The sequence below is a fragment of the Bison bison genome, unplaced genomic scaffold, assembly GCF_000754665.1.
Source record: "Bison bison bison isolate TAMUID 2011002044 unplaced genomic scaffold, Bison_UMD1.0 scf7180017864198, whole genome shotgun sequence".
NCBI lineage: Eukaryota > Metazoa > Chordata > Mammalia > Artiodactyla > Bovidae > Bison > Bison bison.
The window spans coordinates 7,352,052-7,370,647 of NW_011494770.1; the positions used below are offsets into that span (position 1 = coordinate 7,352,052).

The 18,596-nt window shown below is 38.3% G+C and overlaps 1 protein-coding gene across 8 annotated transcripts in view; it reads right to left on the reverse strand.

The window, feature by feature from the left end:
* EYA4 (EYA transcriptional coactivator and phosphatase 4) overlaps positions 1-18,596 on the reverse strand; it is a 368,749-nt gene that overhangs the window by 12,475 nt on the left and 337,678 nt on the right. For all 8 annotated transcript variants that reach the window (XR_825633.1, XM_010844272.1, XM_010844270.1 and 5 more), the window contains 3 exons: positions 8,206-8,295; positions 2,190-2,248; positions 1,922-2,082 (listed from right to left, as the gene is read on the reverse strand). Coding sequence is in view for 7 of the 8 variants with exons in the window: in XM_010844272.1 (XP_010842574.1) it covers positions 1,922-2,082; positions 2,190-2,248; positions 8,206-8,295 (310 nt within the window). In the remaining variant the exon portion in view is untranslated. The remainder of the gene's footprint in view (positions 1-1,921; positions 2,083-2,189; positions 2,249-8,205; positions 8,296-18,596) is intronic.

The following is an 18,596-nucleotide window of genomic DNA, read 5'->3' on the forward strand; positions in this document are numbered from 1 at the left end:
TTGAGAATTTGAAAATCCTAAAGCCTGTGACAGAGCTACAGATGATGGCTGAACGTTACAATGGTATTAGGACAAGAAAAGAAGTAGTTAAACTAATTTTACAGAGAAAGCTTTTGCTTTCATGATAAAACAAGAACATGTAAATTGACTAAAAAATAGAGTTTCTTATTTAAATCCTATTTCAGAATACTGAGTACATATATATAGGTGGATATTTTTAAAGTCAAGATTTCTAGTTTCTATCAAATCTCATTTGTCTTTATTTCAATAAAGATATGCTAACATATCACAGAATGGACTCATATCTCATTGTTTAAACTTCTTCAGCTATAAGATTATTTACTAGCAAGCTTGTTAATTTTTATATAATTTTAATAATAATAAAGATTGAGGGCAGGAGGAGAAGGGGACGACAGAGGATGAGATGGTTGGATGGCATCACCAACTCAATGGACATGAGTTTGCGTAAACTCTGGGAGTTGGTGATGGACAGGGAGGCCTGGTGTGCTGCGGCTCATGGGGTCACAAAGAGTTGGACATGACTGAGTGACTGAACTGAATAATACCCTTTAAGAGGGAAATAATAGCATGTTTTAATGAGAAAAGTTAATTCAGATTTCCCAAAGGGATATTTATTTTAAAGTTGAACTTATTACCCTCAATTGCTTTTAAACAGAATATCTATTTATTTGGTTTTGCAAAAAATGTCTTATATAGAATGTTAGAGTGAATTAGGAAACATGCATTTCTGAGTTGTCTGCCTAAACCGCTGGGCAAGTCAGTAGACTGCAGGAGCCTGGTTCTCACTTGGAAATGAAGAACATCCATACCTAAGCTTCACTTTGATTTTAACATTTTATTATTATTCATGGTTTTCCATGTTTTTGTTCTCCTGTAGTTACAGAATATCTACTGAACATCTTATGTGCTTCAAGCTAGCTAGGCACCGATGCAAGGCCAACAGACACACAGCCCACCCTCATGATGTGTGTGGTGTGATATACACTAGAGATGAAAATTTTATTTATTATATTGTATTCTATGACATATATGTGAACATACACATGTAGAGCATTCACAAATATATTTAACTGTCTTCTTCAATTTTAGATTCTGGTTTATACTCCTCAATCATCTCTCTTTTTGTTTAAAAAGTGAAACAAACAAAAAGCCCTACGAGAAGAACCTTAAATGACCTCATAACTAATCCCTAGGATTTGCCCCCCCCTAGGATTTTGGTCACCTAAAACTGATCCTAATAATAGAGATCATTAAAGTTTATTATACCAAGAAGCACATCCAGGATCTTAGTTTTGATATCACAGGTTTTGATATTACCTGTAATTTATGAATGAGTATAAAATGGTTTAGTTACTACCCATAGAACATTTGAACTCTTAAAAACTATGATATACATGGCAAAGATATATTGACAGATAATATGCAATTTTTGAAAGGATAAGTTTAGTCGATGTCTTTGGAACAACATAAAGCGCTGCTTGTGTTTATTTCTGATAGGATTCCAGAAAGGTAATGCCTGCTAACAACTCTGCTTCAATGACTGGGGCTCTTGTCTTTAGATAGGTCTTCTTTCCATGGCCTCCATCAGGTCCTCTGTCTGGTTTTCACTGGGAGAGTCCCAGCTGAAGAAGGGTCAAACAAATGTCCTGCTATTATGTCTTGACCAAACATCTGGGCACAAAGAATTCCCAAGTCATCTGACAGTGCTGTACACTTCACTGTGCAGTCAGACTTTTTCCCACCAACTCCAAGAAACTAAAAATTCTGGCTTACTCTCATCCATCATGAGTCCTTGGTAATTTATTTTACAGAAGGATCATCCTTAATACGAAACTTGAAACTGTAGTTCAAATTGTACCTCTATCTGCAGACCTTTTTAAATGTTAAAAGCCACACATACCTCCCACGTTGTTCTTGTAGGTGTTGTATAATTCTTTCACTCTTCTGTAACGAAAAGCCAACTTCCTCATCCAGTCAACCCCTCCTCTTACACCTGTTGGCAAACAAAGGTTTGCACTACTTGCAGCTGCATGGAAGCCATCAGTTGCAAAACTGTAGGTACTGCAACACCCAAAATACATTAAAAAGAAATAAAAGAAATAATTACATGTGCAAAACTTCACAGCTGAATTTCTGTAGGAAAGAGCAGACTGAAAGGCGTGGCTTACCTTAAGTCCTGCCCATTGTCATCAGAGGAAACATCATCTATGTGAACTTGATCACACTCCTGTTAAAAACATTGGAAGAGTTGTTTTTCAAAGGATGCTAGTCACCATGTTTGAAGCTTTTTCCATCTTTCCACTTGATCAGGCTATGGCCAGAAGAGGGCAGCATTTGCCCACCCTTCCCACCCTCTCATGCTGGGAAATGGCACTATTTCCAATCTATAAGATCTAAACCCAGAGGAGGGCCTTAAAGCCTGAAGTCACAGGGCACACGGGTTTCTTTAGAACAAACAAAAAATTAATTTTAACCTTAAAATGACTGATAAGGAATTTTCTTTTGAATCTTTACAATCACCATTATGTTACGTTAGTCGCTCAGTCATGTCCGACTCTTTGCTACCCCAAAAATAATATTGGTGATCACTTCCAGTCATTTCTGTTATGCACACATAAATATGAAGGCAAAGCTAATCTGAAGGTACTCAAAACTTATTTGGGCTGGACACCCCAATGGTGTTCCCTGGTAGCTCAGTCAGTAAAGAATCTGCTTGCAGTGCAGGAGACCCGGGTTTGATCCCTGGATCTGGAAGATCCACTGGAGAAGGAAATAGCAAACCACTCCAGTATCCTTGCCTGGAAAATCCCATGAACAGAGGAGCCTGGTGGGCTGCTGTCCATGGGATTGAAAAGAGTCAGATACAACCGAGTGACTAATACTAACCCCAGGGGTTACTATTAAGTATTATTTGTTGAGCAGCAACAGAGGGGCTTGATGATTATGGTGCTCTGTGAGATTTCTATGACTTCCTGCTTTTTTGCAGGGTGAGTGATACCACGAAAGAACCATGGTGATGTTATTTTAAAAGTCCTGGTCTTTCAATACAGCAAAAAGCTAACAACCATAGAAGCTGGTGGGTTTTTTTTTTTTTTCCTTTTTCTTTTTATAGCTTGTTTTTAAATCTTTAAGCTGAAAAGAATACTGCAAGTAAAAGGGAAATAATGAAGATTTACCATCTTCACTGTGCTACAAATTCAGAGGAAAACAGACTTTAGGTATGTACATCCACATAATTGACCTGTTATAGCATACTCAAATGGCAACTTTTTGGAAAAAGAATTCAATTCTTCTTTGCTGTTCTAAGACTCTTTTTCTATCTTCAAATAATCTGCAAAGCTCCAGTGAAGTAGTACATGATATGAAGGTGAAATCTGGCTAAGGCATTTCAACACTGGGAATTTATTAATACTTCAGGGTGGCTCAGATGGTAAAGAGTCTGCCTGCAGTGCCAGAGACCTGGGTTCGATCCTGGGTTGGGAAGATCCTCTGGAGAAGGAAACAGCAACCCACTCCACTATTCTTGCCTGGAAAATCCCACGGACAGAGGAGGCTGGAAGGCTAGTCCATGGGGTCGTAAAGAGTCAGACATGACTGAGTGACTTCACTTTCACTTTTCACTTTCAGAATAAGTATGGTTTAGTCTTTCAGACCTCATTTTTTTCTCATCAAATTATTCCAGTCAAACTCACAGAAACTGACTATATATATTAAGTGTTTATCTTTCAAAATCAACTCTAAAAAATCATTACATTTGAAGATAAGATGCCATACTGAAGACTTTTCAGCTGCTATTTATAATTATTATAGGACTTGGAAGTATCCGACAGTGAAACATTTAATATCTCATCTCCAGCTTTCTACACTTGAGTATATTAGATCCTGCTGCGGTGTGAGGATAAATTAGCTGGCTCAGGCTTCTTTTAAAATATGAAACTTAGTGAGTACCTCAATCAATACAATTTTAGTAGATAATTTGAAAATCCAGGTAAATTAATCTTAAAGATTCACATGAGGAACATAAATTATGGGTTTAACTTTTGAATAAATACATTCACAGATAAGGGAGGGCCTTAAAAGTTAATCTGACTGGAAGCTCCCTGAGGGGGCTGTTTGGGTCACCTGGATAAAACCACATTTAAAGCACAATCTGGCACAAAGCAATCACTCAACAATTCTTTGTTGACTAAATAGCAGAAGTCTAGACAAATGTAATTCAAGACAGAATTACCACAATCATTTAAATGTTCTGACATAAGTTATGGTGATATAAAATATTCTAGATGGTAAGGGCTGTAAGAAGACGTATTAAGAGTGAAGGAAAGGGCAAAAGAACAGAGTGTGGGCTGAGGCTGCAGGACAGGCATTTTAAAAAGGTTCTTTCCCATTCTGACTGAGTAGTTGTTGAAAGGGGCACAGCTCAAACTTTAACCCAAGAAAGCATTAGGTTTCCAGAAAATTCTCAGGGAAAAGTGTTACACCGACCATAATAGCTGTTAGACTGAGCTCTAAAGGAAAGGGTGAGATGTAACCAGAAAGCATGAAAGTTGGAAATAAAAGTTCTTCCAGAATACTGAGGTAGCAAAGCAGTTCTAGATGACAAGAATTATTTCTTGAGTTGGTGACATTCCTGTTAAGTATGAGGCCCAAATTAAACCACCACTGAAATGGAATCATGCAAAGTTGCTCATTCCACCGAGGTTCTGAAATCTTTCATCATGTAAACAATTTCCACAATTTTACCATAAGCTAATTATATTAAAAATCAGGGTTCTTATGAATTACATTGGCAATTGTAAGTCATTTCTTTATCTAATACTCTCTCATCTAATTTTTAGAGAAATTCCTCTGACATTTCAAGTATTAACTCACATGATTAATTTGTACATTTTGCCCTCAAATTTATTTTTTACTCTTGAGGACATCAGTATATCAAACTTATTGGACCGTGCGTTCCATATTTGAAGTTATGTTTGAGGTTTTTCCAAATGGAACTTTTCTTTAAATTTATGCCTAGTTAACTATGCTTGTTGACTCTGGACCTGTGCCTGAGGATTACAGTCCAGTGAAAGAAACCTGAACTTCAATCACTTACATTTTTAGAAAAATCTAAATAATTGTTCTTCAATTAGCATTCACTTAGAGGAACTTTACAAGAATTATTTTGACTAAAACCTAAAATACTAAAAAGAGTTTCATGCTTTGGCTTTAACAAACTTTAGTGTAAGAACGCAAGCATCTGGAATAATTCTGGCACTGATCTTAAATTCTTTAATTTCAGAAGGTCTTAGAAGGTGACCGCAAAGTTGTCACTGATCTTTATCAGTTATAATCCATAGCAGTCTTCTCTCACTTTTGTGAGCCAAACTCCTTGGTGCCTTCTCTTCTGGAAGTTATTTTAACTGAAATAACATATTATTTAAATGGAGAGCATCCACTTCTTAGGGGCAGCAGAGTGAGCATCTGCCTTCTCTACAGTTGAAAAGGATGTAGTGAAGTTTCTATTAAGAGGATTTAAATGTGCATCTTTCAAGGAATTATGTGAGAGCAGCTGTTACTACACATGTTGCAGTTTCTATTGAAGGGTTTGTCTCACATAGATTTTTAGGTTAAAAAAAGGAATCCCCAGAGATTAAATGCACAAGGGGGAAAAAACATAATAAGCAAAACATGGAGTTATTCTCTTAAGGAATTCTCTTTAAGTTTCTTTAACATACTCTATGTCAGTAGAAGCATATATAGAGTAATACCACTCATGAAGCGCATGCCAAGGTTTGCTTGTAAGAGGTTTACTGAAATAAAAACCTGGGAGAAAGTAAAGTTTTAAAATCAGATGCAGAAGGATAGTGGGTATGTATGTAACTGGACTGAATGATTTTGAAAGCTATAGATTTGTTAGTTTTAGTATTTGTTTATCTCACTTAAGTTAGTATAAGCCTTTGAGTTTGCTTGGGCCACTTGGATGTGTGTGCACGTGTGTGTTTCTTGTCTGAGAACTCAATCAATTTATATGCAGAGACAAAATCATTTCTTTGATTCAGTAAGTTATTGTTGGATATTAAGTTTTAGTGGTTGAGTTGAATGGAATTTTTATCACATTCTAAAGCACAACTTAAAAGCTATAATCAGAGAAGAGAAAGTCAATACCAATATTTTCTCATTTACTATTTCTACCAGAGATCCTGCTGGGTATTTTAAAGATATAGTTTATACAGTATCTAATCCAAAATAAAAATTCTTAAAGCACGAGAGCCAACCATATGTTTCTGATATGCCAATATTCATGTCAAAATTGCTAAAGGTATATTTAAATTCATCGTACACTACTTTCAAATTCTCACTTTAGTGTTCTATTAGAAGTTGGGTGGTAAATTTATTCCATCTGGCTTCAAAAGTACCACTAAGAAACCTAAAGGGTCATTTATTCCATTTATGTCTAGTAAAAAATAATAATTGAAATAAACTTGGGTAAAATCACATTAAATTTCTTTTGTGTGTGTGTGTTTCACAGATTTGAGAGGAATGGTAATTTTAAGAATTCTTTTTCAGAATGAGACTCATCCATTTTACCCAACAGAAAAACCAGTAAGTTATATGTTATCACCATACATGTATAAAAAATTCAAGTTCCTAAAAGGTTAAAGTGTGTTTTCTCTTATCTTGTATAAAAAGAATCATTCTGTACACTAGACAGAAATAAGTAGCAAGGTTAATTTATATCAGGTTTCAGAGAGGTGATTATTATTTCTTATTATCTAAAACTGGAAGACTTGCCCAAGAATGCTGATCTTTCATACTGTCTATTAAAGAAAACAATAAAACCTCTCTAAACAGAATTTAAAATTTTATTATCCAGTAAAAACAGTGACTCAATGAAGAAAGAATAAGAAAGAAAATGCTATTACACATATTTCCAGCCCATACTTTTATGGGATATGCTGAACCACATATCTTTTATTTGAGATGCCTTAAAACTGGGTTTAAGACCTTGTCAATTAAAAAAAAAAAAAACTTATTTAACACACTGACTAACTTGGCCTCTCAGCTGTCTGTTAATTTCAGTGTGGTATGGGAGCCGAATATGTGTTTTGGAGCCTGGTAGATTCCAAAGTTTCAAATCCCAATTCTACCACTTAGCAGGTAAACTTAGATGTGATTTTTATGCTGATGGACCTTACAGTATCTTCTCTACAAAAATTATATGATAATGTATTTATTACAAAAGGTTGGTAACTAATTAGTGACAATGTCAAACACAAGGTGCAGATTCAGTAATAACGATTCCCATCTTCATTCACACTGTGATCGTAAGTAAACACTTTAATTTCATCGTGAAACCAGGAGATAAAAAAATTGAATGGATTTGAATGGATCATTTTAAAAAGAGAAAGAAAGTCTATTTCAGTCTAGCTGTGCCAATCTCTTCCCAGTGCCCACGCTACTCAGTTATTTCAAATTTCATCATCTAAATACCTAATGACTCAGACCATTAGCACTCAGATTATATACCCTATTACAGTACTTATTCAGCTATCCTGAGGCTATTTTTCCTGGGTTCTTTCAGTTTGTTGTTACTGCTTTTACTTTCTCTTCATTTAAGGTTGGAAATGAAAGGATAAATTAGGAAAAGAGAGAAAATAAATGCAATCAAACTGGTCAGAAGTACTACATAAATAGTTCTCGCAAAGTTTTACCCAGAAGAGGAATACATAGGGAATGATAATGACTAGAATTAGGTTTCAAATTATCTATAAAATTTAATGATCCATGATAGCACCAGGAGCAGTATCTGTGACTATTGTGCAGTCATTAACCTAAATTACATCCTGGTTAATAATCTGGAAAAGCTAATGTTGATTCCAAAGATAAAATGAATTGTGGCTGAGACACTAAAAGAACCAGGAGCAGCGGATAGGGGTGTATTGTACGGGACAGCAAGGCAAGAGCTCCTTTTTGAAGACGTTTCTATTCTCAGTGTATGCCAGTAAATATATACCTTTCATGAACACAATTTAGCTTTTGTTTATTTTGCATACACAATGTCTCCCTTGACAGAAACTTTACTTTTCTCTTGAGCTAAATTTCTATCTTTCCAGGTTTTTTTTGAGGTTATCTGCATGTATCTAGAAAAGATATGAGTTTTAATAGCTGGATACAACGATTCTTACCTTTTAAAATTCTTACCTCTAAATCATTAAAAAATAAATGTGTATCAGCAAGATTAAAAATCATTTCCTCCATTCGAAGTCCAAGGGTTACAGCCATGGGGGGATCCTGAAAAGGAAATGCACACAGTATGAAGTAATTTTTAATAATAACTGTGGTTAGTGAAAATTATCTTAAGTGCATATGGTTGTGGGGATGGGGAGACTGTAGGGATTTTTAACCTAAGAATGCAAAAGATTTTCCTGATTAACAGAAAAGGTGCCTTTCTAAAGTGTTATCTAAAATATGCTAGATATACTGATACATCTGTGAATTTACAGGAATTGACATGCACAGAAAGATGACTTAGATATGCTTTCACATAAAGCTATATATTCATGAGAAGAGGAGGAAGGAAGCAAGCTGGTTCATTGGAGTTTACATATACTCCACAAAGTCCTTTGGAGAAAGGTAATTCTCCACTGAAGAATGGAGTGGATCTGTTAAAAAAAGTAAAGGACACCCTTTTAAGAATGACAACCACTAAGAAGTGGAAAAGAGAAAGGTAGATTTATTGGATGTTTGTGGGACCTGAGCAGGCAGTGCTGTCTGGAGTGGGATAGGAAGAGCTGGTAGAGATTGATGGGACAACACCTTCATTATTAATTGCATTGTGATCAACAAACAATATTTATCTGAATTTTTATAAAGTATGATCTCACCTGCATTTGACTAGGGATGAAGAGGGAAGGGTAGAGGATGACTAAGAAACATTAATTCAGTAAATGTAATACATAAATGTATAAAAATAAAATATATACATCTAGAAGTTTAATGAAAGTAAGGGGATTAGCAAAAAGTCAAAGTGACTTAATTTTTGTTTACAGAAACCAAGAGATTATACAGCAGCAAGGAGTTGAGAATGAAAATCAGAGTTGGTACTTTACCACAATTAATTACAGTTGAAAGCCTGGCACAGAGGTGTAAAACTTTATTTTTAAAAGTAAGGAGAGTTTAGGGCTGGAGCTAGGGCAATAATTCATGCACAAACCTTGTGTTTAAAATTTCAAAGTTGGAAAGATCTCTAAAAGAGAACTGCTCTGGATGTGATTCTGGAGATGAGAAAATAGAAAGCCTGGAAAGGACGAATCTTCAGAATCTGAGACCAGAATGGGTGTTAGCAGGGAGGAAAAAATGGTTTCAGATGCAGCTGACAAGTCTAGAGGATACTATTGGTTTTGGCTGAGAAGTTATTTTGGAAGACCTTGGAGGCTGATTTGGGTTGAGTGGCTGGGCTAGGAGCCAGATTGTAGGGATCTGAGGACAGAGAACCACACTTGTGTTTTCAGTGATCTAATAAATGACATTTCAAGAAATGTATTTAAACTTGGGGAACTGTAATGCTAACTTCAGTTCATTTTATGATAAGCATACACAACCCAGGTCAGGACTAGCATTGTTTATATAGACTCCCAAACTTACTCTACTTAGCAAGCAGAAGACTCTCTTCATTTCACACCTATATACCAAGAATCATTCTTTTCCCTTTTACTTCTAATATTCTTTGAGGGGGGGAAACCTTAGAGTGTACGCATATTTGAAGTATCATTCTCCTATTCCGTAGTGATGAAAATGTACAGAATAGGAATTGAGTGCTTAGAAGGAAAGAGGTCACTGAGATGTTGGGCAAAGCTGACTTGATGTGGGAGAAGACGAAGAGAAGACAATCATATGTTGGGTGTCAATCTTATAACTGCTTATGTCTCTTTCTTGGAGATTTCTGTGATTTCATAGCTAGACATTCTCTCTTCTCAAAAACAGAGATTCGTTGTTCACATATTTGATGGCATCTTGGTATTGCGTCCTCCGGTCAGTATTACTCTACTGATAAATTCATCTTTCTTCCAGTGACAGGATCATTTGGAGCACCCAAGTGCTCCACACACCCACACACCCAAAGTGACAGGGAAAGTCGCTCAGTCGTGTCCGACTCTGTGACTCCATGGACTATACAGTCCATGGAATTCTCCAGGCCAGAATACTGGAGTGGGTAGCCTTTCCCTTCTCCAGGGTATCTTCCCAACCCAGGGATCGAACCCAGGTCTCCCACACTGCAGGCAGATTCTTTACCAGCTGAGCTACCAGGCAAGCAAGATCAAATAAATTCCATTTCATCCAACAAGTATTCATTCAAGATCAAGAACAAAAAGATTAAGTGCCCATTTTGTGTCTCAAAGAGTTTCAAAACTCAGAGTGCTCTCTTGCTCTATTTCCTTCAAGTATAAAATTCTTCTTATTTCTTTTTGTTGTTGTTTGTGTTTTGTTGCTGATGTTGACGGGTAATCTCTGAAGGTAAAAATTTAAAAAAAAAAAAGGTCTTTTTTCTATTAAAAAGTCCTATTTCTAGTCTCTTTTATTATGAGGGGGATGGGTGTGGGGATTGAATAGGCTAATGACACAAAAAAAGTTGTAAATATTCTGTCTAGTCAAGGGACCATGAACAAAAAGCCTACAGAAATATCAGGAAAAATCAAATGTAATTATAGCATGAAAACATATAATTCCATTAGTGACACTCTATGCTTTTGAGGAATGTTCACTGATGCAAGACAATAAAACCGAGCTCCACAGGACTCCGTTATGTTTCTGATGATTACTGCTCCAGAGATGTATATTTCAGACGGGGGTTCAGAAATGTCTTTACAGGAAAGGTTTTCTTTCTCAAGACTAGATTGCTTACAGTCTTATCCTATTATTTGCCAATTTTCCTTTTTTAAGTTTTAGATACAATTTTTAAATTTCTTATGTTCATGGCTCCCATTCTTTGCATTTACAGATCTGATTTATGGGAAGGGGGGAAAACATACTGTTCCTCTTTGATTGTTACTTTCATCGATGCCATGCTTCTGTAGTATGTAACTCTCCATGCAACCCAAGCAGTGATAGGAAAATCCATAAAGAATGCATTTTGGGCAGCCAGTGGACATGCAAACAAATATAATTTTTAAAAAACCAACAGGAATTCTCCAACAAGGAACTCTAGCATAGGATATGATGAAAGCTGTTCTTGAGAATCGCACTGGAATGCAATCCCATGGCAATGAAGGGGCCGTTGGTTTATTTCTTGAGCTATGGCAATCCCACATCACACGGTCTCCTAGAGCCAGGACTCAGTTAAGCATTTTGGCAAAACATCATTTGTTAACTGGGAGAGTTTCGGTTTGAGGTCTGCCTGAGTGTGAACTAGCTGTATTTTGCTAAGGTTTCGAGAGAGCCAGGCCTGTTGAAAGCTATGTTGAAGGCCTGGCACAGAAGGGCTACGAACAGCCATCCCACAAGCCAAGGAAAACCATGCTTGTAAGAGGTGCTGGTCTTGTCTCTAAGAGAAGGTCGAGTGAGGGCTTACTTTCATATATCTAATATTACTCCTCTTCCCTCCAGTTTACTAAGTCACTGGAATAGCTAACTCTAAGTAAGCAGACTCCAGTGCCCTGTTTTCCAACAGAAGGGCCCACAGATGTAAGAATCCAAAAAGATGAGCAGGAATTTGGTAGAGGTCACTCTCATGTTGGGCACCCTCTCCCTCGCCAGACCACCAGCCAAGAGTTGTCAGAGCCTACAATCCCACAGTTTTATCAGGCATTTGAGAGTTAAACATATTTCTGAACTGAACCCAAGTTTTATACAGAGATGTTTGCTCGTTTTCATTAGATGTTTGTAGAATTATGGGCACCTTATGAATCAAGGGTTACTGCCTTTTCTCAGTTTAACTGTAGTGAGTGTTGAGTTTAGGGTCTGGAATGAAGTGACAGTGAAAATTTGGATAGAGGGGGAAAGCGGGATAATAAAGGCAGTAACAGGGTTTTGTGGCAGCTCTGATGTGTATTATACATGTAGAACAGTTCCAATCAGCTCAAAGTTTCATGTGGGGCAAACTGAACCTCTGCCAATTGAAATTTACTCTGTGTACTGCTCTATGAAATACTGAACCTATTCCCAAGACATCTGTTGGAAAGAGAGAGAGAGAGACAAGAGCCCCAGAAACAGAGACAGAGAGGAGATGAAGAAAACAAGCAGCTCTTGGCCCTCAGCTGTGCTTCTCAGCCGGATGTGACCACTGTAGAACAAAGTCAGGATCAAGGACGGCGCTTCTCTACATCAAAATTCTAACGCCTATTAGCCGTGTTAGCACAGAGCATGAGTTGGAGCCAGACAGTCTGTCTAGGGGCCTCTGCCCTGCACTGGCCCATCAGCTGGAATTCCTCCTCCAGGGACACACTGTAAAAATATCTCAGGAGAGGCAGCAATTATGTATTTTTAAAGAAATGGGTTCTTTTTTTTTTCCCCTAAAGAACTCAAGCTCTTGGAACAGTTACTCCCTGGAGACCTGAGGCAAGTTTGTAGACATGTGCACACAGAGGCCAAAATGTGCCAGGTCATTACAGGAAAAGGAAGACAAACCAGCTCCACGAATCAAGGTGGAGACAGCTAGTGGGTTAGTTAGCATACATAAACTCTTTTCATCAGCGACAAGAAATGCCATTGACATTCAGTTATGAATCAGAAGGGAAATTTTGCAATTGAGTTGTTTGTCTCTAATGGACAGCCAGTGGGCTTACGTGTTCTCAGGGGGAATTGGAGAAAGGTTTCAGCAACATTCATGTATTTAGCATGTATTTATTGAGTGTCTACTACGTGTCAGACATGATCAAATTCTGGGCAGAGAGCAGAAAATTAAATAAGCGAAGTCCCAGCTCTTATGGGGTTTATTTTATTACTGGATGAGCCCTCTGATAAATTCATGGACAAAAGCCCAGGAAAATATTCCAGGTGGTGAAAAATCAGTCAGCAGACACAGAGGGTGTGGGGCTGGGTGGTGAAGACTCACGTAAAGAAAGTGCAGGGGAGGCCTTTCTCAGGAAATGAGGGATAGGGGCCCTGAGAAAAGGGAGGGTTCAGCCATGCACAGGTGAGGCAGTTGGGGATATCTGGAGAGGCAACACTGGGGCCAGTGTATGTGAGAGAGTGTGAGGCAGAGTGACCCAGGTGAGGGACATGACGTCGACCAAGAATTTTAATAAAGAGGGAGTGCTCCCTGGATCAAATGCAGGTGAGAGAGACCCCAGGAAGATAAACCCTGCATCTGGCATGCAGGTCACTTCTCAGACTTGAAGAGAGTTGTTGGACTGGCAAGTGAGAGAAGAGCAGAGAAAGTGGGCAGTGACTGGAAAATGGCTCAAAAGGCTTTGCTGGTGATGGGACTGTTACAGCACATAAAAGATGGCCTAGAAGGGTAGGGAGGCTGGGAGGGAGGTCTGAGAGGGATGGGATACATGTATACACATACTTATGGTTGATTTACATTGTACGGCAGAAACCAACACAACTTTGTTAAGCAGTAATCCTCCAGTTAAAAATAAATTGTTAAAAAAGAGCGATGGAAATAATCCAGAAAAGTGGGACACTTAGGACTCAGGAGTGAAAGGGGTCTTTTCAGGAGGCGATTCACTGGATAAGTCAGAGGTTCTGGAGCCAGGGCATGGTGGGGGTGCAGAAAGCAGGAAAAGAATATGGTTATGATGCAAAGATAAAGTGATTCTTCCAGTTTGCTTTCTTATCTTAAAGTGATAGATGAGTTTTGTGCAGAATGGAGGGGGGCACTTAGAGGGGGTGAGAGAAGAGAAGGTTTGAAATAATAAGCTGAAAGAGTTAGACCAGCAGTGCTGGGACCCACTGGAGACTTGTGGCCACATTCAGCTGCTTGAGTTACAGGTAGGGTGTTGGGCAAGGTTTTTTGTTTCCTTTGGTGATGTTGTATGTGTAGTTTTTTTGTTTGCTTGTTTGTTTTTGCAAGGTGAGTCTGATGGAGAAAAAGAGGGATAAAGATGATGAGACTTAATGCAAAAGAGGGGTGAGAATCACATCCAAGGCTGGGATGATCACGTCTAAGGCTCAGGCTCTCCAGCTTGACCACACATGAGAAACAACTGAGGAACTTTGAAAAATCCTGCTTCCCAGGCCACTGCCTTATACCAGTTCAATCAGATATTCTCTACGGTAGGACTCATGCACCAGCAATTTCAACGCTCTCCACTGATTCCAGTGTACACAAGACTGAGAATCAGCAGAGTAAGACCTTGCTACTCAAAGTGTGGCTCACAGACTGGCAGCACTGGCATCAGCTGTGTACTTCTTAGAAGGCAGACGCATAGAACTACCCCAGAGATCTACTGAAGCAGAATCTACAGTTTAACAAGATCACCTGGTGATTCATACACATGTTAATATTTCAAAAGCGCGGATCTAAGAGCTCTCCTTAAGGTCTGGGACTGTTAGGGAAGACCAGAGCTAGCATGGCCTTCTGGCTTCCCAGGAGTTAAACCTCTGAGATACTCCCAAATCACTCTTAAGATGTGAGCCAGTTTGATGACTGAGTAGAATGATGATTCTGTATAATTTCTTAGGAATCAAGATTCCCTAGAAATAGCTTAAAGTTATGAATAAGAATGCACTGTCCCAGTTTCATCTCCATAAGGATCTTCTGTGGACTTAGGGACCAAGTGACTTGTGTTGCCCCTTTTCTTAGTCATATATCCAACTACTTGCTAGAGAGCAGGTAAACATGAAAAGCTAGCAAATTTTTCCTCTGTATTAAAACGATTTGTTCAAAATCCAAGTGTTTGATGTAAGCATCATATTTGTAATTAGACAGTAGTCAATATTAAGTAATCAGAAACTATGAAGGTGATATTACACAGCTTATCTACTACTACTAGCTTCTGTTGTTTAGATCAGAAGAGAATCCAATGAATAAAGCTCACCCACATTTATTAAACTAATAACAGAGTAAATACACTTCGTGGGGAGTTACAGCAGTACTAATATGCTACAACTAGAACTGTTAAACTATATACTATTGCTATTACAGAGACTTTGGATTGATGGAACTTGCTTCCAGCCTATAATATGTCACAAATACTTTAAAATGCAAAAATAGCATAGTATTAACGTTTATACAATACATAATTTATAGCATAGCACTTGGATAGAAAGGGACAAGTTAAGACAATGGCAAGAAAGACCATGGGAGGATGACCTAGAAAGCACAGGACTGAAACAAAAATGATGGAGATGGCAAATGACAGCCAGCCTCAGGACTTGGACAAAGGTGGATGAGTATCTTAGTGAAAGACTGTAGTAAAGATAAGTGAGACATGAATTTAGAGAAAGGAGAGTTGATGATGAGTTATGTAAATTTAATAATCTAATCTGCCCCTCCAACTTCCCAAGATATGAGGCTGAATGTTCATTAGCCGAGATCAATAAACTGAGACTGAAACTTTAGGGACGGTTATAAAAGGTGCCTCTAGAAGTTGTGTTTTTTAAGAAACGAATTACCGCTTATCTTTCTCGTGTATTAGTTTCAAGTTTTGCCATCTCTCAAACTCCCTCTAAGGATTTGAGAAATGTCACTATCTTTGATTTAGCTTTACTTTTACATACGTATGTACAGTTGACCCTTGAGCAACAAAGCTTTGAACCATGTAGGTCCATTTATATGTGGAGTTTTTTTCAATGAATATCTGGAACTTTTTTTGAGATTTGCAATAATTTGAAAAAACTTGCAGGCCAACCACATAGCCTAGAAATATGGAAAAAAATATTCTTTAGTTAGGTATATCATGAATGCATAAAGTATAAATAGATACTAGTCTGTTTTACCATTTAATACCATAAGATACACACAAATCTTTTAAGACAAGTTAAAATTTATCAAAACTTATGCACAGACCATTCATGACACCATTCACACTCAAGAGTAATGTATACAAATATAAAGATGCAGTATTAAACTGTAACTGAAATAAATTAACTATAGTCCACATTGTACTACTGTAATAATTTTGTAGCTATCTCCTGTTACTATTCTGGTGAGCTCAAGTGTTGCGAGTATCTGCCTGAAATGCTGAGTGATGCTAATCATCTCCTTGTGAGCAGTTCATTTCTCCAGTAAATCACATACTACAGTAAAAAGTGATCTCTTGCAGTTCTCGTATATTTTGTGTTGTGTTTACTGCAATGCCATAAACCTTAAATAACTCCAGGGGACCCAGACGAAGTGCCCCAGTGATGCTAGAAGTGCACTCGAGAAGCAGAATCATCACATGAACAACAAAAAACCCTGAATTACTTGGTATGTACCACAGCTTGAAGTTTGCAGCTGTGCCTGCCTTCCATCTCAAGATAAATAAATCCAGCGTAAGGACTATTGCCAAAAAAAAAAAAAAAAAAGGGAAATTTTTGAAGCCATGGTTGCAGCCACACCAGCAGGCTCAAAACCCTTGTTCTTTTTCAGAAATACCTGTCTATCTCACAAGGAAAATCCAGCTTTGACATGGGTGCAGGATTCCTTTAAGAAAGGCATACCTACAGACACCAGTATGATTGGAGAAAAGGTGAAGCCATTATTTGGCAACTTAAGAATCTGCCTGCAAGGCAGGAGTCCTGGGTTCAATCTCTGAGTTGGGAAGATTCCCTGGAGAAGGTAATGGCAACCCACTCCTGTATTCTTTCAACTAATTCTTTCATTTTCAAACCCGAAGGAAGGTGAAGGAGCTAAAGCTGGAGAAACTAATGCCAGCAACGATGGTGTGATAGTTTTAGAAAGAGGCTTGGCTTTAAAAATGTCATGATAGCAGGAGAGAAGATTCATCCACCACGAGGCAGCAGATGAATTCCGAGGCACCATTAAGAAAATCACAGACAAAGAGAATATCTGCTGAACAGATTTCTAATATAGATGGAAGTGCCCGATTCTGGAAAAAAAGATGTCATCAAGGACACTTGGTAATAAGGAGAAGCAAGGACCAGGACTTCAGGCAGGAAAGGACAGTCTAATACCACTGTTTTGTGCAAATGCAGCCGAGTTTATGATCAGGATCACCCGTACATATAAAGCTGCTAACCCCAAGCCTTGAAGCAAAGGATAAACACCAGCTGCCAGTCTTCTGACTATACAACAAGAAGGCCTGACAATGAAAACACTTTTGCTGGATTGGTTCTACTGATGCTCTGTCCCTGAAGTCAGAAAGTAACTTCTTAGTAAGGGACTGCCTTTTAAAGTTCTTTGGATATCTGACAATGCCCCTAGCTACCCAGACCCCATGAGTTCAACACCGAAGGCACCGTAAAGTATTCTACTTTCTCCTAAACACAACATCTCTAATTCAGTGTCTAGAACAGGGGGTCAGGGGGCGCTTGAAAGCTCATTATACAGGATAATCTATGGCAAGGATTGTCAGTGCTATGGAAGAGAACCTCAACACAGAACACCATGAACATCTTGAAGGATTATGTCATTAAAAATGCCATCACTGGTACAGAAAAAGCCCTAAAAGCCATCAAGCCAGTAACAATAAACTCCTACTGGGGAAACTTGTGTCCAGATTTTGTGCATGATGTCACAGGATTTAAAAAAGAGCCAATCAAGAAAATCATGAAAGAGATGGTGGATACAGCAAAGAAAGGTGGGGATAAAGGTTTCAAGATATAGATCACAGAGAAATTCATGTCCTAATAAACACCACACCAGAGCAATTAACAGGGGACAACTTGATGGAGGTGAGTGCTTCTGAACCAAAGCTAGATGGTGAGTAAGAAGAAGCAGTATCAGAAAACAAGCTGTACACTCTTTGATATACATCACAGGAAGACGCTCTGTGATCCACTTATAGTAATGGAAACAAAAACAAAAATAAACAAACGGGACTGATTAAACTGAAAAGATTTTGACAGCAAAGGAAACAATAAACAAGATTAAAAGACAACCTTCAGAATGGGAGGAAATAATTGCAAATTAAACAACTGACAAAGGATTCAGTTCAGTTCAGTCGTTCAGTCCTGTCCGACTTTGTGACCCCATGAATTGCAGCACGCCAGGCTTCCCTATGCATCACCAACTCCCAGAGTTCACTCAAACTCATGTCCATTGAGTAGGTGATGCCATCCAGCCATCTCATCCTCTGTTGTCCCCTTCTCTTCCTGCCCCCAATCCCTTCCAGCATCAGAGTCTTTTCCAATGAGTCAACTCTTCACATGAGGTGGCCAAAGTACTGGAGTTTCAGCTTTAGCATCATTCCTTCCAAAGAAATCCCAGGGCTAATCTCCTTCAGAATGGACTGGTTGGATCTCCTTGCAGTCCAAGGGACTCTCAAGAGTCTTCTCCAACACCACAGTTCAAAAGCATCAATTCTTCAGTGCTCAGCTTTCTTCACAGTCCAACTCTCACATCCATACATGACTACTGGAAAAACCATAGCCTTGACTAGATGGACCTTTGTTGGTAAAGTAATGTCCCTGCTTTTGAATATGCTATCTAGGTTGGTCATAACTTTCCTTCCAAGGAGTAAGTGTCTTTTAATTTCATGACT